The 25,910-nt window shown below is 42.4% G+C and overlaps 1 protein-coding gene across 2 annotated transcripts in view; it reads right to left on the bottom strand.

Moving 5' to 3' along the window:
• The window catches only part of SMAD4 (SMAD family member 4), a 46,966-nt gene extending 21,535 nt beyond the window's left edge, over positions 1-25,431 (bottom strand). Inside the window, exons 1-5 of one of the 2 annotated variants that reach the window (XM_044431253.1) lie at positions 25,312-25,431; positions 6,723-7,041; positions 5,990-6,164; positions 4,543-4,572; positions 199-414 (exon numbers count right to left, since the gene is read on the bottom strand). In XM_044431253.1, coding sequence (XP_044287188.1) covers positions 199-414; positions 4,543-4,572; positions 5,990-6,164; positions 6,723-6,971 — 670 coding nt within the window. In that variant the 5' untranslated portion in view covers positions 6,972-7,041; positions 25,312-25,431. Of the gene's footprint in view, positions 1-198; positions 415-4,542; positions 4,573-5,989; positions 6,165-6,722; positions 7,042-12,298; positions 12,314-25,311 lie in introns of those variants that run through there. The other variant, XM_044431254.1, reaches the window with a different exon arrangement.
• Positions 25,432-25,910: the final 479 nt, after the last annotated feature.

Raw genomic sequence — 25,910 nt, 5'->3', positions numbered from 1 at the left:
TGTCACAATGAATACTTTGCAGTAAGAAAATAGCCAAACAAAATGTCCAACTGGTTGAATCAACCAGGGTTTTCTAATATTTCTCCCACATTTTTGATGGAACTACTTTATTATTCCATTTCTAGCCTTTCTCTTTTACACATTTGTTCACTTTCGCTCTGTATTTTTAATGAGTTCAAGTGGTTATTGTTCTCTTACTTGTGGAAGCAACAGGAATGTTGGGAAAGTTGGTAGTGCTGGTAGCGCTAGACTCCGAAGGAGCTAACATGGCTGAGGTGCTGTAGGTTTCGGTAGATGCCCTGTTACTTGGTGGATGCTGTATAGTCTGAACTGAAAGGCCTTCGGCAGTTGAAAGTGATGGCTGCCCCTCAAATTCATGTACATATTCATCTTTCACCAACATACTTGAGGGTGCTGTGGTAAAATAAAAGGCCTAAATTAAAGAGGAAATTGTATGGGGAAAAATACGCTGAAAACTGCCCCATTTTCTTTTAACCCTCAGAAGAAAGAGGGTTGGTTATTTAACTGTGACCTATACAAAAAGCAGTGTTTTTAAATCACATGGTGATAAAATCAAGATAAGTGAATGGAGGAAGCTTTCTAATGTAAGAGCAGATCTACAATTAAATCATATGTTTCAGGAGTTATTCAAGGTAAGGTTGGATAGACATCCATTAGGGATGCTTTATTTTAGGCTATTTGGTCTTAACAGAATAATCCAAGAGGTTCACAGATCCTTCCCAGATCAGTTTCTACAATTTCACTATTTTCCCGGTCTATGCCTATTCAATTCCACTTTGTTGAACCTCCTGATCACACTGATTTTTCCCACATCTACCCTCCTGGAATTATATCAGAAATCTCTGGTTCCTATTTGGAATGTATGAATGTTTCAACTGTTTTGGATTATCAAGATCACACTAAGCAATGACAAGACAAAGATCATATGGGGACAATTATATGTTATATAATTAAATAACAATAATAAATGCACAATTATCCATGGATACACATTTGGGTGAGCAAATGATCTGATGCAACCGGTAACAGCAGAGTGCTTGCCTGTAACTGTTGTTTGAGCGGTCATCCGTGCCAGCATGGAGCCTAGAATCAGGAAACGCTTCTAAAGCGAAGCATTCAAAGTAGTGGGTGGAAGCCCCTCTGTTTCTTGTTCCAGAAAGCAATGGGAGGGTTCCCACACATCCCTTCAGCTACTATGGAGACCACCAAGAGTCTCAGGACTCGGAGATAAAAGATGCATTACCCCCATCCTTCCAGACCCAGAGTGTCCACAAGCAAAGGAGAGCCTGTTGCTTATGATGGATGACAGCAAGTGAGGCCAGAGGGTCGGTAGTGTGAAAGCACAGGTGACCACTCAAAGAACAGTTACAGGTAAGCAACCTGCCTTTCTTCTTTGTGGTCTCTGTGCATCACACACATGGGAGACTAGCTTGCTTACCTGGTAGAGGACTGCAGGAGCTGTGGTCATTGAAGGATAGAGGAGAAGACGGCCTTACAGAAGGCATAGTCTCCTCTCACTTGGACGTCTTGTCTATGGTGCTTGACAAAAGTCAAAAGGTAGACCACATGGCAGCTCTGCAGACCTCCTAGAACAGGACTCTGACGAAGAAGGCTGTGGAGGTGGCCAGGGCTCAAGTGAAGTGGGCCCTCGGCTGCAATTTGAGCTGAAGACCAGAGATCTCCTAAGTAAGGGAGATGGTCCAGGAAACCCATCTGGATAGTTTTTGGGAGGAAATAGGGTCCCCTTTCTTCGGCCGTTTGTAGCAAACAAAGGGCCTAGGCAAGCAACAGAGGTGCTCAATTCTGGACTTGTAGAAGGTGAGTGCTCTTCTGGCATTCAGCAGATGCAGGGTGGATTCTATTGGCTTGGATGGGTTGGCTAAGGAGCAGGGAACACAATGCATAGGTCCAGGTGGAAGGCAGAGTTAACTTTGAGTCAAGGCCAGGTCTGAGTGGAGAAAAGCCTTGTCCCAGTGGAAGTTAAGGAAAAGCGGGTCCACCCAGAAGGGTCAGAGCTCACTGGTGTAGTAAGCTAATGTGATGGCCTCTAGGAAGGCTGCCTTCCCGGAGAGGTGGTGCAGGCTGGTTGTTATGAGAAATCTTTTAGTGAATGCCTGTAGCACAATTGAGAGGCTTCAAACACAGGTGGAGTATCTGGTGGAGGGGGCAATGTTACAGAGCCCTCTCAGGATTTGTACAATGGGGGGGGGGTGCGCATGACAACAGAGAACCCGTGGATGGGAGGGTGGAAGGAGGAGATTGTCACCAGGTAGACACAAAGATCTCATCCCTGAAGCAGGTTTGTAGGAACAGGAGGATTTGTTCTATTCCAGAGGTAAGGAGGTTGAAGCTTTCACGGTGGGTGAATGCAGTGAAGGCACCATACTGAGACACACAGAATTCCTGAATGGACAGTTTGAGGGCTGCATCCAGGATGGTGGACACTTCCAGCAGCAGGGTCAGCCATGCACATGTGGAGTGATCCCCCTGGCTGCCAGTTTTAGGGTCCCGATGACTGGGTGGACGACGTGGCCCGTTTAGTGAGAGTAGGTCATGGGTGCATAAGAGGCAAGAGTGGCTCCCTCTGGAAAGCCAGAGGAGTTTGGGAAACCACGACTGCTGTGGCCACCAGAGGGTGATGAGAATGTAATCAGTGTGGATCCCCTGGATTTTGGAGACCACCCTGGTGATCAGCAGGAAGAATGGGAGCAGGTAGGACAGGGTCCTGGTCCATTTGGGGAAGGCATCTCTAAAGGAGCTAGTTCTTGCCCTGCCCTGGAACAGAACTGTGGGAAGGTGGTGTTTCTGGGGGTGGTGAACAGGTCTACCAACGGAAGGCCCCACCAGCCGTGCAAGTCCTGCAGAACCATCTCACTCAGCTCCTGTTCACAGATGTTGAGATGTGAGCTGAGGATGTCAGCCAGGACATTGTCTTTGCCTGCCACATGAATCACTGTGAGAGGGATACATCTGGCGATGCACCAATTCCAGATGGTTGTGACAAGATCGGTGAGCCGAGTGGAGAGTGTGCTGCCCTGCTTGTTGATTTAATACATCACCACGGTGTTCTCATGGTAGCCTACATATGTTGGCCTAGGAAGGTGTTCTGGAAGGAGATGAGAGCTTTGTGGACTGCCAGCATATTCAGGTAGTTGATGTGCTTGATGTCTTGCCTCATGGCAGTCCCATGACCCATGTGTCGTCAGGCTGTTGTAGTGTGCTCCCCAGGCTGAGTTGGAGGTGCCTGTGCTGACAATGATGGAGGGTTCCAGGGGGAGGAAGCAGATAAATGCCAAGTGTTTCTGTGGGGTAGCCCACCAGCACAGACCATCCTGGACTGGAGGAGGGACCATGAGCAAGGTGTTGGGGGAGTTGTCCTCCAGGTAGTAGCTATGGATGAACCATAGCAACCACATGCATAATCTGATGAAGGAGACTACCACTGCCATAGCTGCCGTGAGTCTGAGGAATCTCTGAATCTGTGAGCTGTGGTATGGTCTGCTGTGCTGACATCGGTCGCCAGGTCTGTAGCTGTAGCTCAGGGCTCTGGCAGAAACATCCTTGCTGTGGCTGAGTTGAGGCAGGCCTCTAAGAAGAGTATGGACTGGGAAGGGGAGAGAAGAAAAATGTCTGTAGTTCTGGAGGGTCATGATGGAATGGGCGGGAACTCCTCCCATGGTCTCCTGGGAACAGGAAAGTGAAAGGCTCCTGACCACTACTTTGAACACTTAGCTTCAGAAGCTTTTCCTGATTGTAGGCTCCACACTGGCAAAAAATCCCATATGATGCACAGAGACCACGAAGAAGAAACTATAATACTTAAAACTATACACAGGATTGATGCTACAGATATACAGAGCCAGTGTCAGCATCCTACACTCAAAATGGCAGCACTTGTAAAATAGTGAGTTATTTAACATGTGGAGATCTTTTTCCTTCCACAGCATGCAATGAAAATGGATCTAATTCCAGATCAGTAAAAAATGTAACCCCTGCTGAAATAAAGTTTGGCTTTATATATTTTAAACAAACTTAAAACATAAACCAATTAATCCAAGTTAATCATATTGTGTTGGTGAACTCATGAAATAAATGTGTAATTTGAAATCTGATTGTAAATATATGCAAGCCTTCAATTCAGACCGCTAAATTAAAATTAAAATTTTGGTTGTAAAAATTATTAGCTCACAATATCCAGGGGTACCAAATCTAATAATGTAAAAGCAATTACGTGGTCAGGGAACCCCAAATTAAGAATTTGCAATGCCACAGCATTTTATGCCTGATTTTTTCCTAATCCTTTTAAGACAGATTAAGAATATTAACAAGATATTTCCCCCATTCCATCTTTTCCTTAATGGCTCTTTAACTGAAAAAAGACTGATATAATAAGAAGTACACTTTCTTATGATATGCATAGCTACATATAGTACTATGAATATTGTCTCCACTAGAAGCAAACATATATTTTCCTAGAAATTATTTTTGTTTAAATTCCACAGAATTTCATTTATTGCTTACCAGAACTCTGTAGCGTCAATCCTGAAAGATCTGTAAAGTGGAAAAAACACAAATCATTAGTCTAGCTTTAAAGCAAATATTTTACCATTTGTAAAGTCTACAAACAGAAGGAGAAGAATAATTGCAAGAATACCATATGCATCTGCAAAGCACAATGAAAACTTTATTTCAGTGTTATGTAGCAAACTTGGAAATGGTGAAATGTTTTCCCTTAAACCCCCACTAAAATAAGTTTATTTCCAGGTGAAGTTTTTAATACCTATATTCATTTATAACAATCATTTATTTATTTGATTTATATCCTACCTTTTCCTTTTTTAAAGAACTCAAAGCAGCTTACATCATTCTCCTCCCCTTGCTCTCAACCTTATCCACACAACAACAATCCTGTCAAGCAGGCTGGAATGAGAGCCTGTAACTGCCCCAAAGTCACCCAGACGGCTCCACAGCTGAGCAGGGACTAGAACCCAGATCACCTGAATCCCAGTTCCATACTACACCACACTAGCTCTCCCTAACTGCACACTCCCTAACTCTGGTACTAATAACTGAGATGTTATTCCATTATGAAATAATTCCTTATTCAGCCAATGAGGTTACAAATTTTTAAAGTAAATATCTCCAACACTTGATCATGTCCATCATCAGACTCTTCTCCAATTACTCTCAGAGAAACTTTTAATGATCCTTCAAAAGGAAGAATGGCCCATGAGACACTTTCAAATCCCTTCCAGAATGTTAGACAGGTCAAATAATTGCAGTAAATGAGATCAGTGAGGATTCCCATGGACCACTACAGAATCTTTCAAAGAACTCTGTCCAAGTGGAAAGGCACAAATTCTTTATTTGTGTCATCCCCACAGCTGGTTCCTCCTCTCCTTCCCTAATGCAAAACATTACTCCCAGAGGAAGTATTCTGACAGACTTGACCTATATCCCCACTACAGTGGGAGGAAAAGTCTGGCAGGAAGATAACTGTTCCCTCCCAAATCTTCCATGCTCTGATTTAATTTGTGTGAGAAACAGAACAAACATGCACATATAATAAATAAATAAAAAGAGCTGCTGGTGTGAAGAGCAAGACTATTCTGCTACCTGGGGGCTGTAACTTGCTTCTGCCAATCATGGCCTTCCTGTTGCTCCCTCCCACTAAAATGAACAGAAAGCAGCTAACAGCAGTTGCTGGAGAAAGCAGCTGCTTACAAGCCAAACTGTATGCCCCCACCCTCAGCAAAGCAATACAACACAACTGAGTTCTAGAAGAATGGTCCCTTGCCCAGACTCTTGAGGGTTGGGTGAGAACCTGAATCTGAAACCTCATAGAAGAGAACCACAAATCATGAAAGAGCATGCAAGAAATCAAGGAGAATACAGAATTTGTGTTATTAAATAACCTGCTATTACAAGTTTAACCCCACAATCCATACAGGATCATGAACATACTTACCAATGCCAGGTGACACAACACGTTCATAATGATATGGATTTACACATACGCTGTCACATTTCAAGTCAAAAGCATACTGGCAATATTTGACGTGCTTGAGTTCATTTTTGTGGAGATCAGGCCACCTCCATAAACGTGCATAAATTACATGAGGAAATCCTTTACGACCAGCCACCTGGAAAGATTGGAAATCATAACATAGCTGAGAAAGAGCACCCACTGAAAATGTCAAAATATGGCCATGGTGTAAGCTAAATACAAGCAGGGTATTGGTTAAGAGTGTTCAGCACAGACTCCAGAAACCTGATCTAGCCCTTACTTAGCCATAAAGTTCACTGGGTGGGTCTGAGGCAGTCAATGACTTTTTGCCTAACCTACCTCACAGGGCTGTTGTGAGGATAAAATGGAGAGGAGGATTACATAAACCACACTGGATTTCTTACATGGATATTCCTTTTGCAATAGGAAATAAATAAGTATTTTACGACCTGCAAGCAGGAGGTTCCCTACTCCTGCTTCATGTCCTGTGAGAAGCTAACACAAGAATAGAACCCTATCTACAAATTTCACATGCATTTGCCCCGTCCACAGGCAAGCTGCACATTTTATTTACTGAATTTCTATGCCACCCATGAGCCAAAGCTCCCTGCGCAGTTTGCGAAAGACATTGTTCCCCTGCCTCCCCGCCACACAAAAATACAACCATTTAGGTATCAGATACGTTTCTACTAACCTGAAGCCTACCATCCAACGTTCTCTGAATTGTCACACATTTGCTAGGATGAGCTCCATTTGTAGTTATAGCTGTAATCAAAGAATCCAATTCATCTTTTTTCTCTTTCAATTTTTTTACCAAGCTTTCAATTGCTCGTTTTGCAAATGTTTCACTTTCCCCTCCTTGTCGATGGCACATCAAACTGTGAACAATGCTCAGACAAGCATCATTACTTGTTGGTGTGTTAGTAATAGACATATTGTCCATTTGACAGTTTTTAATTCCAGACCAAATACACCTATCAGTGAGAAGGCCAAAAACTGTATATGCTGAACACCTAAAAGAAAAAGAAAATATCACAACTGTTAGGAGAGTGACCACAAAATATTCACTGTTTGACCATCAAAAACATTTTGCCCTTTTCCCATGTGCATTAAAAATACTTTTATAGAAATGCATTCACAGTAAAAAGAAAAAGAAAAAACCATATTCCTGATCTACAACTGCATGATCCTTCCTGTATCTGCCAAATCTCTGCCCTCCCCTTCCTCAAAGTTGCTCAAAAAAAATATGCATGATTGTATCATTTTATTCTAGCAACACAGCAGGTTAGACAGCTGAGCAGGTATCTGAAAATAAGTCTCTCTAAGAGTCTGACACTTGGTCTGCTTCATTTTTTTTAATAAGGAAACCACTGTATTTTAAATAGAATTAGGGCTTTGATTTAAGTTGATGAATCACTCAGATGAACTCATCACAAATTTATACATCAGTGATAATTGTTTTATGATGTTTATATGAAGCTCTATTAAAGATTCAACACACTAGTAAAGAAATAACTGAATAATAGTACTTTAAGCAGAAATTGTGAAAACTCGTTCAAATGTCTGCTTCTGTTCAGTTTTTGCAATGGAAATGTGAATCCCCAAAGAGTCATACTGGCCATTGCAGAGTGGGACCTCAAAATACACACATGGGTCTCCATAACAAAAAGAACTTTAGGATCAAAGTATGACTATTTGCACTAAAGGCCACTTAAAAGGATCTTCTGCAATTACTGTACCTATGTATATGTTATGTAGACAAACATGACAAGCATGTGGCATGCTTTGACAAAAGGAGGAGTTGCTGAAGATTAAAAGTTCCAAGGTATGGGAAACAGAGCTGATGATCTTCAAGCAATTAATGTAAGCCTATAAAACTGAGTGGGAAGAGACAAGAAGACATCAGAATGAAGCTGAAAATACAGGGTTAAATTATAATGTGATCTGCATTCCACACTTGATTGTGGCCCATATATCTCATCAATTCAACTCTGGTTTACCCACTCAAGTAAATATCACTAAGTATAAAATAATGATTCCAAATAATATGAATAAAGAAGGATATCAAACTATATAATGGTAACAATGGCAGAGTAGAGTTCCAAAGAAATAAGGGAGTAACTTGAATGCTGGATCAAAAAATATTTCTGAAGTTGACTATCCCACAGATTATTCAGGTAAAGAGCAAGACAATGGACATAACCAGAGGTGCATATTTCATTCAGGGCAATAATGAACCTTACAAAGTACACAGCTACCATAAGAAATGGGGACTTACAAATAGAATCCCTCCCTCTCCTTCCAATTTACAATCTCAAGAAAAGCACTACCGCATCAAATCAAAGGGCTATCTAGCCCACTATTCTGTGACTCTCAGACCCAATTACATACCTAACCAAGGCATACAAGGAGGTCATAAGAACAACATCCCTCTTCTGCTCCTACTCCCCAGCAACTGGTTTTGAAATGCATGCTGCCTTGAACCTGGAAGTAGCATACAGCTATCTTGACCAGTGACTTTAATCTACAAAGCGATAAGGATAGCCTTAATCTCTGCGAATTCTAAAGCCTTCTAACTTGGTGGTCATCTTCACGTTTTGCAGTAGTCATTCCATGCATTGTGTGCAAAAGTATTTCCTTTTGTCTGTCCCAAAACCCCTACCAGTCTTTGGTTGACTCCACACTCTAATATTATGAGAAAAAGAAAACAGCTTCTCCCTATCTGTTTACTCCACACCATGAATAATTTTATAGACCTGTATCATGTCCTCCTTACTCACCAAACATCAGTAAAGTGCCTCCTTCATTTTAACTTTTCACATATGGAATTTGTTCTAGCCATTTGATTGTTTTGATTGCCTATTTCTGTCCCTTTTCCAGCTCTGTAATATCCTTTCTGCTGTGATTTTTGAGGTGAACAAAATACAGAATACAGTTATCTATGTGAATGCATCATACTTGAGTAGAACTTTATTATGCCCAATACTCAAAGCAGTAGCAGCAAAACTTGTATTTATTATTGCACTTCTATTCCACCTTTTTTCGGCTCTTTCAAAGAACCCAGGATGCGATAGATTACAAGGGCAGGAAGAGCTCAACATGTTGGGAAGCTGTCAGACTTGCTTGCCATTTGCAGAAGCTACCATACATAGTTTGGCAATATCCATTCATAGTGGAGACAACCTGGTGGGGAGGGTGTTTGACCTGAAAAACAGGCAATGGGGCAAGTGCTGGCAATTCCTGCACCACCACTGCTCTGTTCAAATGGGTCCTCCCTGGCTAAAGGTTTTGCTTTTCTTAGTTCATTATACCTGGCTTCTCCCTTAAGAATCCTAAACATGCTAGACTCTCTTTGCAACAGGACAGACCAGCCTCCCAAAACCCAGTGCCTGCCAATGATTTGGATCACAATTCCCAGAGTTCCTGACCACTAGCCATGGTGGAGTTGAAATGTAAAACATCTGGAGAGCCCTAGATTAGGGAAGACGATAATGAACCACAGCCCCCTCCACATTATTATCTGGTACCACGTCAGAGCCCCCATCCCCCCCGGACTGCAGAGTTTCTCCCAACCCATTTAAATCCATCTATCTATGGATGTCTGAGGGAAAGCCTATGTGTGCATGCCTCCATGGGAGTTAGCTAGAACATGAGTTGTAGGTCTCTTATCTGCCTATATATGCATAGGATTGTGCCTTATGTAGGCTTTCTCCCAGTGGATGTCCAAGCCTAATACATAAACACTGGGTGCAGGGTCTTGGGAAGCTGTCAGACCTGCTACCCAGTAAGCAGGTGAAAAGTCTGCAGTGAATTCAGCTTCTGCTTGGCCTAACTTGATGGTGAGCCCAGGCCAACCCTAACAGCCTGTGTGCATGCACTCTGCAAAGAAAGCAAGGAACAGCATGATGGCATTTTATAACTGATAAATTCTTCCTTTCTGTAAGCTGTACATTTCTAATACTGAAGAGGTTGTACATTTCCCCACTAATTAAAGTCTTTCTAGATCTTGATAAATATACTGAGTTACCCAATCTCAAAATGATTATACTACTTTGTATCACTTTTCAATTAAGCTCTAATGTCCCACTGACAGTTACGGTTCAGGATAGCTTGGATGTTATAAAATAAGTTCCAAGAGAGCATTAGCAAGACAGAAGTGTCCTGCTGAGCAACAAAGCCATAGTCAGAATGCCCTCTCTGCATGTGTGGCTTAAGTCTGTCTCCAACAAAATACAGATTCAAGCTGACCAATGGACTTTCTAACTGATGCAATGGAATTCAAACAGATGGTAGCTCTTCCAATTAGCAGTGCTATGCTGTGCAATGTGCTGCCTCTTTTCATTCCTAGGGATATTTCTGTCCCAAAGGGGTATTTCAACAATTAAGAGACAGCGTTTGGAAGCATGCATGACAAAGATTATGCTGTGCCTGCTTTAAATGTCTTTGCATAGCTTGGATCCCATTTATTCTACTTACTGGGGAGACAAAGATAAAACAATACAAGTAAGGATCTCTGAAAATTCACAGAGGATTATCAGTGTCAATTAAAATGTTAAAGCTCCTGCCTTCCTTCAGTTCTTCAATTTTCCCGGGTTTCTCCTTCTTTTACAATCCTTTTTTCTTTTTTATAAATAAAAAACAGAAACAAAAAGAAAAACTTGCAAAGGGCCCTCTACAAAAATTGCGTATAAAATTATATACAATAAGTTTCACAATGAATCAGCCTTACAATTCTTTTTTTCACTGCAGAATTGGAAGAACACTCAGGTCAGCAGGTGCTCATACACAACCAAATCCCCTTTTACTATTAATATTTCCATCCACCTCTCTGCCCTACTACCAAGTTCTAGGGATAGTTCTTCTATAATGCCTCCTGCCTTCATATACAATCCTCACCAGTAAGAACTTTGAAAGAGAGTTGTTCTAGTGTCCTGCTCTTTAACCAGTAGAGAAGGGTATCTATAAATTACTGTGATGTGCTTGAAACTAAAGGAAACTGCTACCAACATACATGTGTAAGCCTCAGCATGCAATTATTTGGAGACTGCTAGGAAGAACACTGCAGCCTCCCACTGCTATTCAAGCAGCATGGACAGAATCTACCATGCTACAGACCCCACCATTCCTGCACCAGCAATTCGCATTCTTCACCTCCCCCACCTTCATTAGGGGAAATATTAATATATATAGACTATTATATATTTGACACAGGTGCAAACACAGGAATCTAAAAATGCATCTCATAATATGTCTAACAGATGCAAGCTGCCTCAGACTATACTACTGTGCCATCAACTCCATGTGCCCTGGCTCCCATCCCACAGCAATACCCAACTAACAAAGAATACCTACAGGCCTCAGGCGTCCACTGCAGTGCAACTCAGTGCAGGAAGAGGGGACAACTTACGTTCACATTTATGCCCACGATTATAGGTCCTTTGGCCCTAAATGTCCTTCCTGTAACATTCTTCTCATGTCAACTGTTTCCATTTTCCTCCTTGACACAGGAATGTACCGCCTCCACCCTGCAGGCTCTTCTCCCTTGCTTTCTAGTTACACAACTTGGTCCCAAAGGCCTCAACTTGGCTAGCCTTGGCAATCTCCTGTCCTTGGCCCCCTTTCCACCCAATACATTTCAGTTACTCCACTCCTACCTAGAGGGCTGATTCCAGGTGCTGATGGCAGCAGTATCATTTACGTATGGCATCCTGTATCTAATCTCACCTCCAATGCTATTCCATCAACATCTGTACCCACCTTACTTCCTTTGGTAGGGGTTCCAAGAGAAGGACTGCTGAGGATGATCTTAGGGCAGGTATATATGGGAATAGATGATCCTTGAGGTAACCTGGCCCTAAGGCATTTAGGGCTCTGAATGTTAACACCAGCACTTGAAATAGGCCGGGACATGGAATAGCAGCCAGCACAGATGGTGATGTCCTAGGCTACTATGATCACATTGGCCAGTCTCCATTAGCAATCTTGCTGCCCTAGCTGAAGTTTCTGGACTGTTCTGAAATATAATGCATTGCACTAATCCAGCCAAGAGGTTACCAGAGCAGGGCAAGCTCTGTTTGCCCAAATAAGGATGTAGCTGTCTGGCTCATCAGCCGAAACTGATGAAAGGTTCCCTGAACCACCAAGTCCACCTATGCCTGTAGTGACAATGCTGGATCCAAGAGCACCCCTAGACTACAAGCCTGATCCTTTAGGTGGAGCAAAGCATCCTTCGAGCTAAATGAATATTGCTAAACAAGACAGGCAAGCTACCCTCTAGCAGCATCTCTGTCCCATCTAGATTGAGCCTCAGTCATTGGTCCTCCTACAGTCCATTATTCTGTCCAAGCACTGACTGAGAGCAGCCACTGCCTCACCTGGATTTGATAAAAAGTAAAAACAGAGTCAAATATCATCTACATGTACTGATGACATTTCAGCCCACGCCTCCAGATATGCTCCCTGGGAGTTTCATGATGATGTTGCACAGATTGCAAAATAAAGTTGAGCCCTGTGAAAGCCCATGACATAGTAACACAGCAGCCAAGAAACAGAGAAACATTTCCCCAGCACCACCTTCTCATATAGGCTATTCACACAAGAGCACAAGCACTGCAATGCAGTGTATCTCCACTCCCAACCCAGACAGCCTATCCAGTAGGAGATACAGCCATTAGCACAGAACACCACTGGGAGGTCCAAGAGAACCAACAGGGCACACTCCCTCCCCCCAGCAGAGGTCATCTAACAGAGTGATTTGGGTACCCCCGTAAACAGATGACATCAGGATCTTTTTTCACTTCAAACACAGGTGTGATGATGTGAGTGTACAACTGGTATCTACAGTCAATAGGGACTGGACTGGGGTTCTACTGAGACAGGACAGAGATACTGTTGGCAGGTGCTCATCTAGATAAAGAAATTGTTCATCCTGTTCTAGATGGTCTGAACACTACATAAAGGATGAGCTTCACAGTTAAAGGAAACTCTCTGACCCAGCCCTGATACTAGAAATGCATATGGCCTCAGTGGCATTGAGCACCAGCTAAAGTGGGTACGCAAGTGTAGCCTTGATATAGCTATCTGTGCTTTGCTAACCTCCTTACTATAATATTGCAATACACTGCACATGGGCACGCTTTTGGCTGAAAACCACACTTGGTGTAAAATATAGTTGCTTAGTTGCTAACTGGGGCCAGGTAAAGGGAAAATGTTACACCAGTGCTTAAACATTTTAACACAAATATTTGAATCAGAATTCAAACTGCTGGCTCTTACCTTAAAAGCTCTATAAAACCTGGGTCCAGGGCACTGAAAGAACATCAACCTCCATAGTAACCTGCCAAAGTTGCTTCAGAAGCCCTGGCCCTGCTCAAGGCATCTCCACCAAATTATCTGGGGGGGGGGGGAGTAATGAGGGGGACTCCCCTGGAAGGCTTGCCTCACACTTATGTCTTTTTAGCAGCAGGCGAAGATTAAAAAAAATCCATGATTTAACATTTGTGACTGCATTACTGATTTGGTGGTTTGGTTTTTGCAACTTTCACAACTATTTTAACTGATACTTTCATGTGTTTATGACTATGCATTTTTGTGATTATTTTTTATTATAAACTACCCAGATAGCTCCTCTTCAAAAGCAGTAAATGTCCCTATTAATGTCAGTATTTTCCTTAATGCTGCAGGAGTGGCCTTAAGCTGCAACATGTGAGATGGATAAACTGAAAATCAGGCCATTATGCTGGCTGACAACCTGCTGATTCAGCTGACATCATTTAGTGCTGATAATTGAAATCATGTTTATCAATATGAGAGGGCTGATGTGGTTGTTATTCTTGCTAATGATTATCACAAGCACTAAGCCAGTCTTCAGCTAGTTTTCTGCTCTGTAATTCACAGAGTTCATACAGACTAGACATAGCTCATTACCTCCTCTTCATTCTAAGCTCGCAAACAGTAGCCCTTCTACCCAGGGAGGCAAAGTAGTTGGAAGAAAGCAGAACAGTATACATGCCCTCATTTACGTGTGGAACCCTGTGGGTACAGCTGAAGTTGAAATGCAATAGATTTTTTGAACACTATTTCAAGGACTGGATTCTTCAGATAATTTATCAAGAAAACTTTTCCTTCCCCCACAGAGCCATTTCCACTAACTGCCATGTAAAAAGAACTCTTAAAGAGAGGAGACAACAGATGAATAAAGACATTAGAGACTGTTCCAGCCAGTCTGCTCCCATTCTGCACTGGTCCTTCTACCAACAATTATCCTGTAGGAAGGACATTTATGAATTGTTATATCTGACTACTTACTGCTTGTGATTATTAATGAATGTTCCTTATAAATTTTCTGGAAAGAATTTGTATGCTGAAAAGGTGATATATAAATGAGGGTTTTCAAAAAGTTTCCACACTTCTATATTTTATAAATATATTTTTATATATTTTTACTGATGGCATTAAAAAGTTGGTATGATGCTGGGAAAAATGCATCACAAAGGAAGGTGACTAAATTTAGAACAATGATGCAGTTTGTTTTTGAAATTCTTAAAAGAGTTTTTAAAAGTGCTGAAACTTTTTGAAGAATCCTCGTAATTAGTAGTAATATTCTTACAAAAAGATGAAATCGAACTTGGGATGTTCCATATTGCAAAAGAGAAGTTAAGAACATATGCAACTGTTGAAATGCTAGATAGAACACTAACAAAATATCCAATCACAAACAGAAATCTTTATTAAATGCACTGATGGATCAAAACTCTAATTTCAACTTATTTGCTTGCCAATAATTGAGTGCCAAGCTAGATACTGAATTCAGCAATTACCATCACTGACATTGTTTGTATTAAACATCAAATCTATGGTTCACTCATTCAGGAAATTGGCGTATTTATTTTTTTAAATCACCCCACTGGACTAATGGAAGTCATTCAAACATGTGTCAGCTAACTGTTACATACAGGTAAACTTAGTTTTATATTCTCCTTTTCTATCGATGGAACAAGTCTTTCCTTCAACTAATTCAAATTTCAAGTAAATTCAACTTGCATTTGAAAAAGCGGAAAAATGGTGTTTCCAGTCTGCCAAAGAAAGTTGCAGAAGAGACTAAGTTTTAAATATGTGATGTTGTTAGCAACCCCGTATCTACTGCCCTAAACCTAATGCATTTGTAAATTTCCCTATGCTGATCTGATGGAAATCTGCTAACTACTGGTGCTGTAACTATGTAACTGACCACCAATTACACTACCAGGAGGTCTATTGTGCAAAAGCTGCTTAGCCTGGCCACCCCCACCCACATCCAGAGAGAGAGAGAGAGAGACTGTCTGTCTGTCTGTCTTTCACCTCTTCTTGGCACTGCCTTCCACATAAAGCAATAACCCTTTGATAAAGGGTCTCTAGTGGTGGCAATGAAGGTTTTTGAAAAAATACTAATTTAAATAATCAATTCCCATGGAGCAGAGGGACAGTTATCTGGGGGATTACAGTGTGTGGACAAGAGAGGATGGACCACTAAAATCTCCCTGCAGCACTTTAAAAACCTTCCATTTGGCATCCATGCAAAAAGAAAATCTTTTTCCCCCTCAAGCCTTTTTGCAATGCAGTGAAGGTGGTCCCAGAAGGTAGGCTGCCACGGCCTGGAAGTAACACGCAGTTCACCAACTATGTTCTACACAAGTTTTCCTTTCCTGGTGCCCTCCAGTTTTCTTGGCCTACAAATTTATTTTATTTAGATGTTTATATACTGTTCCATTCCCATAGGCTCTAAGACAGTTTAAAAAAAATCAAAACCAGCAATGATTAAAAATTTCAACTAAAAACAAGCATATTAAATAAAATTAATCTGGGAATGCCCGTCAGAAGAGATACATCTTTATTTCCTTCTTAAAGGTAACAGTCTGGGACTCTCCCAACAGGTCATTCCATAATTTAGGGAATGGAAAGGAAAGTCTTCTAGATAGCAGACATTAATTTTGCGAAGCTAAAAACTATGCGATGGGACAGCATACAAATACTCTAAATCAATCAATCAATCAATCTTCAGAACATTATTGCCAGGAGATTTTTGTGGGTGAGGTGAGATATATGGGCAAAGGCACGCCTAAAGTTATTTTGGACCTGAGCCATGAAAAGTTTTAAAGGTAACTACCAACTTCTTTTACTGTGTCCGGAGATGTATTGGTAGTCGACTTCCATGATGATCCAGAGAACACCCTGGCTGCCATGTTTTATACTAGTTGCAGGTTCCAGAATAGGCACAAAGGCTACCCTATGTAGAGTGCATTGCAAAAATTGAGCCTAAAGATTACCAGGATGTGCACTACTGACTTTCAGTCACTCCTCTGCTGGAAGAGGAACAGTTGGCAAATCAGTCAAAGCTGGTAACATACACTCTTGACCATGGCCTCTATCTATGCTGACATGTGAAGGGCAGGGTCAAGCTGCAACTCCAATCTGTGAACAGTCTTTCAAGGGGAGTGTAACCCCATGTAGAACTGGTTGACACACCTCTAATTCTGGATTCAAACCCTTAACAGCAAGCACCAGTTTTGTCTGGATTCAACTTCAATTTGTTTTTTCCTCATCTAGCCCATTACCAGCTTCAGGCAGTCATCCAGAGAGAAGAAGCAACAGATGATAAGGAGTAGATCTGGATGTCATCAGCACACTAATAACATCCAGCACCACTCCTCCAGATAGTCTCTTCCAGCAGCTTCATCCAGATGTTAAACAGCATTGGAGAACGGATCCCTATGAGACACCACAAGTCAGCTCCTTCTTAAAAGAGCAACGGTTTCCAACTGTTACCATCTGGTACCAAATCAAGAGGTAGTAATGAGACCACTGCAAAGCAGTGCCTCCAATTCCCAACTCCCTCTGACGATCTATAAGGATACTAGGGCTGATAGTATTGAAGGCTGCTGAAAGATCCAACAGAACCAAGAAGGGATACATTCTCCCCATCAATTCTGTCATAGTTTATCCACTAGCAGTCTCAGCTCCATGTCCCACTCTAAAGCTGGTTTGAAATGGGACCAGAAATTCAGCATGACTTAGGACTGTCTGGAGCGATACTGTCCTCTGAATCACCTTACAAAGAAATGGTATGTTTGAGACTGAGGCAAAGTTGTTAAGGTCCAATAGGTTCAAATTAGGTTTCTTTAAGAAGAGCCATAAAATAGGCTGTACAACAGGAACTCTACCCTCTCTGAAGGAGGCACTGACGATATGACATAATAGCTCCTCAGTGCCACCACCTCCCTGGACTACCAGCCAAGATGAACATGAATTGAGAGGGCAGGTGCTATTTCTCATCAGCTCAACCAGTCTATCAACATCATCAGGACTTACAAATTGATTGCCCAATTTATGGAGTTGCTGGACACCTCTGTGTTGATCCTCACCTACCCAACTGCATTAATAAGCTCAGCTCTTATCCGAGAAATCTTATGTATAAAATGGTTATTTAAAGTGTCAGAGCAAGTGACTGACGACACTAAAGATAGGTTAGGGGGCACTGGAGCTTGAGAAAAGTCCTTTACCACCCTAAACAGCTCTGCTGGATGTGAATTCCCAGACTCGATATGAGCAGAGGAAAAAACATTCTTTGCTGCTTGTAGCACATCTCACAGAAGCAAAGATGCTCTCTATAAAATGTTTTGTCAGAGATGAGCCCAGTATTCCACCATCAGTGCCCCAGTCATTGTCCTTCATGCTTCCATATAACAGGGCATTCTATCAGAAGCAGGATGGAGAGGATATTCAGGAGCAATTGTGTCTAAAGCCTAGTCAGCACCTGATTCCTTTTTGAGACCAGGGACTTGGACAGAAGTGTGCCTTTTGCTGTTCCCTTTCCATCTCAAGAGACCTTACCTTATTTGCAACAACTAAAACAAGTTGCGTGTTAGTAATAAGTTTTGTTTTTGGTTTTTTTTTAATGTTTCATGTGCTTGCAGAACAGGAATCCTGGAAGTGTGCCCAAACAATGCAGCCATTAAACTAGCGCCCCAATCTATTCTTGTATGTGCTCATATCCTCCATTCCCTTGGCAAATATATATACTTGTATCTTTTTTAATGTAACATTTGTATGCAAAATATTCAACATATTATATCCTATTTTATAGCCTCAGAAGACTCTCAGAATAGCTTACAAAAAGTCTTCACAATAAGAACAGCATTGCCATTATCAAAAACCACCAGACAATAAATTAATCAGGAAATGCCTGCCCATCTTACAAAAGGATTAATAGGCAGACAAAACATCTCAGTGATGGTTAAAAGTTACATTTTGCAGACTATAAAACAAAAGTGATAATTAAATAGAAACCAAGGGCAACTTCAGGAAAATAGCAGTACATTGCCATTAACATGCTGATGACATACAGCTGTTTCTCCTTTTCATCTCCATCAGATAAGGCTGTGGATGTACTAAATTCATGCCTGGCTGTGACAATGGACTGGACCAAAGCTAACCAACTGCAGCTAAATCCAAACAAGACTGAGATGTGATTAATGGGTGGTGCCTCCGAGTGGATGTTCTGGAAGAAGCAAGTTCACAGCCTGGGGCTCCTCCTCGAGCCATCTTTGTCACTTGAGGTTCAGGTGGCCTCAGCTGCACACAATGTCTTCTACCAGCTTCCACTGGTGCCCAGCCACATCTCTAAGTGGGCAGGAATCACTCAGTTTCATTAATCTAACCTGTGGTCATCCCAAAGTTAGATTACTGCAATGTACTTTGTAGGGGTTGCCCTTAGAGACTGCTTAGAAGCTGCACCTTCTCCAAAACAAAGCAGCCTGACTCATAACAAAGACCTGCAGGTCTGAACATATAAGACCAACTCTGGCCAACTTGCTTTGGTTGCATATATATACTTCCAAGCCTCATTCAACTTATTGGTTTTAACCTATAAAATCTTACATAGCTTGGGATCACAATACCTTACAAAGCACTTCTCAACAATCAATACTCAAGGACTTCCTTCAAGTGCTAACTCCAAGGAAGGTTCAGAGTACAACAACCAGGGGGATGGCCTACTCTCTTCCCACATAGGCCTGCCAAACATGACATCTTTTCCATACCAGGTTAAGAGAGCCCTCTATGCTGAGGCATTTAAAGACATCCAAAGATATTTAACGGTTTGAGAGCAGTACCCATCCCACATGTTTTACAGGCCTGCTCTGTATTATATATTGTTTAAATTGTTTTTAAATTGCTTTTGAATTTGTAGTGTTTTATTGTATTACCTATTTTATGAACCACCAATGGAGCTTTGGTATTGAGTGGTACAGAAATGAATTGCTACCAACAACATTTAATTAAGTTTTGCCAGCCTTCCTCAACCTGATTTTCTCCAGATGTTTTAGATAACAAGGCCCAGCACTCCTAACTACTAGCCAAAGTGTCTGGGGTTGATGGGAGTTGAATCAAAAACATCTGGCAAGGCTGATCCAAAATAACTGCTTTAAACTGCAAAAGTCAAACTGAATGGCAAGCAGCAATTTGTGTAAGTACTAAGAGAATAAATGAATATATAAAGAGCAATTTATGACCAGATATGCTCCAAAGCCCCCTAAAGGAAAACCTCTGAAAAAAGAACCCAATCTCAGTATACTTTCTATTAGGAGCAAATATGATCTAGCAAAATAAAAGATAATGAAAAGCAAGCAAAAGCAATAAAAACAAATAGTAAAGATAAAAGATATTTCAGCAGAACTGCATAAATACTTCCATAGTTAATACATACAAATGGACACGTGTGTCAGAATCAAAGAACCACAAAATAACTGAACAGGATCATCTCTACCTGCTGTCATTAGGAATTCTTAAGAATGAGAGAATCCCAGAGTGGGGAGCATAAGTAGAATGGCAAAGCTGGAAAATGTGTATTTACATTGCAGCTGTTTAAAAAAGGTAACAAGGTTTTAAAGAAACGGAGATTACAATATCAGATGTGTCCCCAAAATTGAATACATGTGACATTAAATGAGTCATATCAAAATATTAGATGCTGTTACTAAGCAGAATGGTAATGTGCCCACTAACAGTACTGGGGGGTATCAGAGGAGACAGAAGGTTGTCACTTATTAGAAACAGCCTTCATTTTTTATTCCAATAAAACTTTCAACAGCTGGAATGGAAGGTATAGTACTAAGGAAGATAAGTTGCCAGGTAGCTTCTAAAAGTGTAGGAAATTAACGATCAGTATGGCTAATTTCCAAATGTGTAGTAGTAACAGGGAAATTCAATCACAGTAAGAAAGCAAAATGTTTACAAGCCATCCACACCTACTGATATCTAGGAAATGGGATCCTCATATTCAAAGGAAACATAGTCTTTGTTTAAGAAAAATCTTCTTCCATTCAAAAGGCTTTCACAGCCACAACCTTCTATCACCTTTTAATAGGTTGATATACTGTGCAAATTCAATCTACGGTGTTCACAGAGAACTGACTGATCCTTCTGCAGTCAATGGAAAGAATCCTTACTCCATGTGCTGATGGAAGAAAAGCTGCCTCTGTCAAAAACATACAGCCAGTTCCACCACCCACTTAATATCCAATGTATCCTCCACCACTTCTGAGAATGGTCTGATACCTATTTTCCTTTTTAAAAAATCCCAAAATCCATGTTACCTACTGGTTGGAGGATGAATCCTCAGATATTAAGAGTTCCACCTTCTTGTGGTATAAAATCATCCTTCACTATAAAGTCTACCACCTCCAACTATGGACTTCAAATGACTTTTATGGACTAGAACTAGAAAACTTTCACCAGTAAAAGGAAACCATGTGCATCCATCAAGACGAAACACTTCTAAGAAGAGCTGGACTTTATATTCCCCAAATGGATACAACATCCACTCCATACCTTTTTCCTAATGTAACCACAGACAACAGGAGCTTCCTCTACCCCCTTCACATAAGCTACTGAGGTTAATTCGAGTATGTGCAAACATCTCCTCCCATGCTACAACTTAAGGCTAGTTAGAACTTTCAGATAGTCTGAAGAAAATTAGGCAAATAGTGGAGACAAAAGATGTAGTTCTCAACCTTATCAACAAATTGAGAATTAATCATCAGGCCCAGATGGTATCCATCCTAGAATTCTTAAATAATTCAACTATGAAATGGCTCATCATCTAACAAAAATATGCAGCATGTCTCTAAGAGCAGTCTCTGTACTGAAGAATGGCCAACATAACACCATTCATTTTTTAAATAGGCATGATCCAGGAAATTACAGACAAGTTAGTTTAATATCTGTTCTGGGTAAATCTGTTGAAAGCATTAGGTAAAATTAAGAAGCATGCAGGAATACAATCCTGAACTTCCACAAAAATTAAGTCCTGCTCATTAGCCTTTTGGAACTCTTTGACCATGTCAATCAACAGGCAAATAAGGGAGATCAGGTAGCTACTGTTTACCTGAATTTTCAAAAGGCTTCTGACTAAAGTCCCACATCATCCTGATAAATCTTAACAGTCATGAAATGAAACAGAGACGTCTACTTATGGATCACTAAGTGTTTGATGAACAGAAAGCAGAGAGTAGCAATAAATCATAAATTTCCCCATGGAGGATACAAAGAGAGGGATCCTGCAGGAATCTATATTGGGATAAATGCTTTTCAACTGAATTAGGAGTGAACTGTGAGGTGGTCAAGTCTGTTTATGACACCAATTTAGTGTGGTAAGTCAAAAGGGGAATGCAGGGAGCTCCAAAAGAATTATCATCTATCCCTTTTCCTATGCAAACTGGGAGTATAGGCTTGAGGAAATTACCCAACCCAGGTGTTTACAAGTCTGCTCTTCATGATATGTTGTTTTAGATTTTTTTCTTTTTATATTGTTGTATTTTAGAAAAAATATGCTATTTTATTGTACTGTTTTTCTGGGTCATTGTGAACTTCTTGAAGAGCTTCAGCTATTGGATGGCACAGAAATGAAATATATATGTATTTAAATAGCCAATACAGTCCGATATAAGGAAATGTACAGTGATGCCCATTGTGGCAAAAAATTCCCAGGCACAAACTGATGGGTTCTGAGCTAGCAGTGACAGACCAGGAGAGAGATCTTGAGGTTCTGGTAGACACCTCAATTAAAATATCCACCCAGCATGCAAATAACATGAAATATGCAAACTCCGTATTACCCATGACTAGGAAAAGAACTGAAAATAACACTGTCAAGATTATATTCCCCTTATACAAATCTATGATGTGACCATACTTAGAACAGTGGGTACAGTTCTGGTCACCATACCTAAAAATGGATATTGCGGAGTTGGGAAAAGTACATAAAAGAGCAACAAAAATTATCAAGGGGCTTGAACAACTTCTGCATAGTTACAAAAACTGGAATTGTTTAGCTTAGAAACAAAACATCTATGTGGAGACAAGATACAGGTGTATAAAATTATACATGGTGGGGAATGGACATATGCATGGAGCAGGCTATCAATGGTCACTTATCCTTATTTCTACATGCTGTCACCAGTAACAGAGGCAATATGTATAGGCAATGCCTATACAAGCTGCTTAAGAGCATGGGTGAGATGATGCTGTTGCTTGGTTTCCCATGGGAAACTAGATGGTCACTGTGTGAATATAATGCTGGGCCCTTAGCAAACTTACCTGCCTTCAAAGTATCTTGCCTGCTTTGGTGATCTCAAATCTTATACCATTTTTGATTGGTCTCATAAAAGTATTATAACCAAGTGAAATTTGGAAATGTTGTCATGATCAACTCGGCTACCTTTGCTTTTGTTTTGTTTGCTTAAACTGGTCCTCATTCCCAGATTACAATCTGTTGGAGGTGAACAGCTGTTCACATCAGAAATAAAAGTTCAAAGCATTGACAGTCACCTCTACTTGATTTGCTTGTTCAAGGATATCTTATCCTTGCAATGTTACCTGCTATTTGATTAAGCTTCCCTCCAGCACCCACCATCATCTAAGGCTGCACAGTAAAATTTTTACCACATTAGCACCATTATCCATTTCAGTAAAACATCCTTCAAAATGCTGATCTTATTTATATATGGGTTTTTTGACTCAACACATTAAGATATAAACCCATTTTAGTGATGGAGAATATAAACCAGAGAATGCATGTTGGACAGGAGGGAAATGTGTTATATTCCAGAAATGGATCCTTGGAAAGAAAAAGAAATATTTGCAATAAAGGTATCCCTATGCATTTTCCTATACCAGGAAAATGCTAATTGTATCTCTTGTAGTTTACTGTCATTTTTAAGCAAGTACTTTTAATATGCAGAAGTGCTCAACCTTTACCTACCTCTTAATAATTCAGTGAGCCAGTCATTAGTTAATAAAGAGAACTGGACAAGTTTTTTGTACACACTTTTGAACGGTTACGTCTGTGCTGTTAGGTAACTCACCTCTTTTTTCTCAAATGGAGGCTGAAATAGCTAAAAATGTCTCAAGGCTAAATCTCAACTGGAATCCACATCCAACCTTGACATTTGTTTCTACAGCACTTCAACATACAAGTGCTTCAGGCTTTCTGTTTTAATAATGTGAATAACTGTAAGAACCTCTGTACACTACACTGACATACTACATAAGCTAAAAGCTTGTATAATTGAGCTTTTCGTTACATTACAATTCTTGTATATTAAAGACAAACTATATAATGAGGGTACAAAACAATTTTGTATGATTCAGACTATTATTTATTCCTAGACCACTTTATCCTAGCAGAGACTACTTTAAGAAGCTTCTTTCTAGTAACCCACCAGACATTCTCCTTTCATTGGATGCTTATCCCATTCCATATTTATAGTCTGGATAGGAAATGTTATGTAGAGATATAACTGAGTTATCAAAGTTCTGGATAAATTCAGTAGTACTTTTTCATACCAGATTATAATGCAGCATTAATTTCTATAGCTTACTATCAACATCAGTATTTTTTATTTTTTCACCTGAAGAAACAAAGTAAGCAACAAGGGCTTATGGCTGCATTAGAAACTTGCTACTGAAGTTTCAAACCTTAGTAATCTTATAACATCTTGTTTGCAGGAAAGATGTTATAAAAAGCAAGGGTGGGAAAAGACTGGTGAGGGGAAAAATCTGACAAGGTGGTCAAATCAGTATCTCATGCTCAAAGTCCAAAGACAAATGAGGGAGGCAGACATTCAAATCAGGCTCTGCTGATCATGTGGTGGACAACTAGAGGTCCAACTAGTAGCCAAGGGCTGCTGGGAGCAAAAGTACCATAATCTAAGCATACCATACTATTCAAAAACACAGAAGTACCATCCCATCGCGATGGAGAAGTTTCACTACTACTAAATTAAAATCACCGTACAGCACCAGAAAGATTTCGAGTTGAATCCTATGCATGTTTAGACAGGGGGGAAAAAGTCCTACAACGTGACTGGGAAGCACTATCAAGAGTTAGTACACAAGCTTTCTTCTTGCCTAAACATGCCTAGGGCTGCACCTTTCTTGCGGCAAGAGTCCAGTTCATCCAACGCACAGGACTCCGGCTGCAACAACTCCTTCGGTCTTTTCGGAGGCACCCACTGGCCGCAGAAGATGCAAAGTCGGGGACGAGCACAGTGGCCGCGGCGGGGCCCGTCGTTGCCAGCCGCGCAGAACAAAGGTCCTCGCGCCGCCCGCCCCCCCCCCGGCCCCCCGCAGAGCCCCTTGCGCGCATCCGACGAAGGGGGCTCCGCTCCACCGACGCCGCTCGCGCGCGACACGTCCGTAAACTTTTCTTTCACGTGCCGCGGAAGACTCTTTTGTTCCTTCGGCTGCAAGACGCACGACGTGCGGCGGGGGGGGGCGGGGGGGGCGAGCACGCCGGACGGGCACTTTGGAAGCCGCCCGATCCGCGGCGGACACTTTCGTGGACCGCGGACCGCCCGGCTCGACCGAGCGCACGGAAGCGCCCGGCCCACCACAGAAACGGCCCTCGGCTGCCACCCCGGATCCACGCGAGTCCCGCGGGAGCCCGTGGGGCTCACCTCGGAGCAACCGTGCGATGGCTGAAAGTCCCGCGGAGGGGAGCGGGCGCGGGGGAAGGGGCCGCGGACAGGGCACGGGGCTCTTTGTCCCTCCGGCTGCACCGCGGGCGCCCGCAGAACGTGTGGCCACGCTCACGACGTCGGCGACTCTTCCCGCGAGGCGTGAACCGGCCAGCCCGGCGCTCCTGAGGAGAAAACTCGCGGGGGGCCGGCGGCGGGAGCGGCGGCCGAGGGGGAAGCCCGCTAGCCGGGGGGCTCTGAGGGAAGGCCGGGAGGCCGAGGGGGCGTTACCTGGGCTGCAGCCGGGGTCCCGTGTAGGACGCGCCACGGGGGGCCCGAGAAGGGCCGGGGCGCCCCCACCCGCTCCTCCGCGGCCGCCGCTCTCGCCTCGCCTTCCCGCCTCCTCGGCAGCCGGGAGCGAGGAGGAGAGCGGCGGAAGGGGCGCCTCGGCCGGCGGCGCGGCGGCCTCGCCTCAGTGCGCGCGCGCAGAAGGCCTCAGGCGCGAGCAGGCAAGAACGTTCCAACCGACAGTTGTTGCCGCCGCCGCCCACGTCGTGTTGTTGTTGCTGCCGCTGCCGCTGCCGCTGCTACCGCCGCGGCCGCCGCAGACACGTCCAGCCACTAGCCGCGGCGCATGCGCCACATCCGGGCTCCCTCTCGGCTCCTCCCCGCCCCTCACTATCGCCGCGCTCTCGCCCCCTTCCTCCCTTCAGTTTTTGTTCCGTCTCTCGGCAGCCCCCTCCACCGCCACTCAGTCGCGCATGCTCAGTGAGCCGAGCGCCCATGGTTTCCCTTACGCTAAGCCACCGACGGGTTCCCTGAGGAGCGCGCGGGCAAAGTCTGTGCAAAGGTTGCCAGAATTTCCAGTGGTTTCCTATTGAAGGCAGGCT

This window comes from Varanus komodoensis, unplaced genomic scaffold (genome assembly GCF_004798865.1).
Source record: "Varanus komodoensis strain SLA01 unplaced genomic scaffold, ASM479886v1 scaffold22, whole genome shotgun sequence".
NCBI lineage: Eukaryota > Metazoa > Chordata > Lepidosauria > Squamata > Varanidae > Varanus > Varanus komodoensis.
The sequence above is the reverse complement of the archived record's forward strand: the minus strand, read 5'-3'. Positions and strand labels throughout refer to the sequence as shown.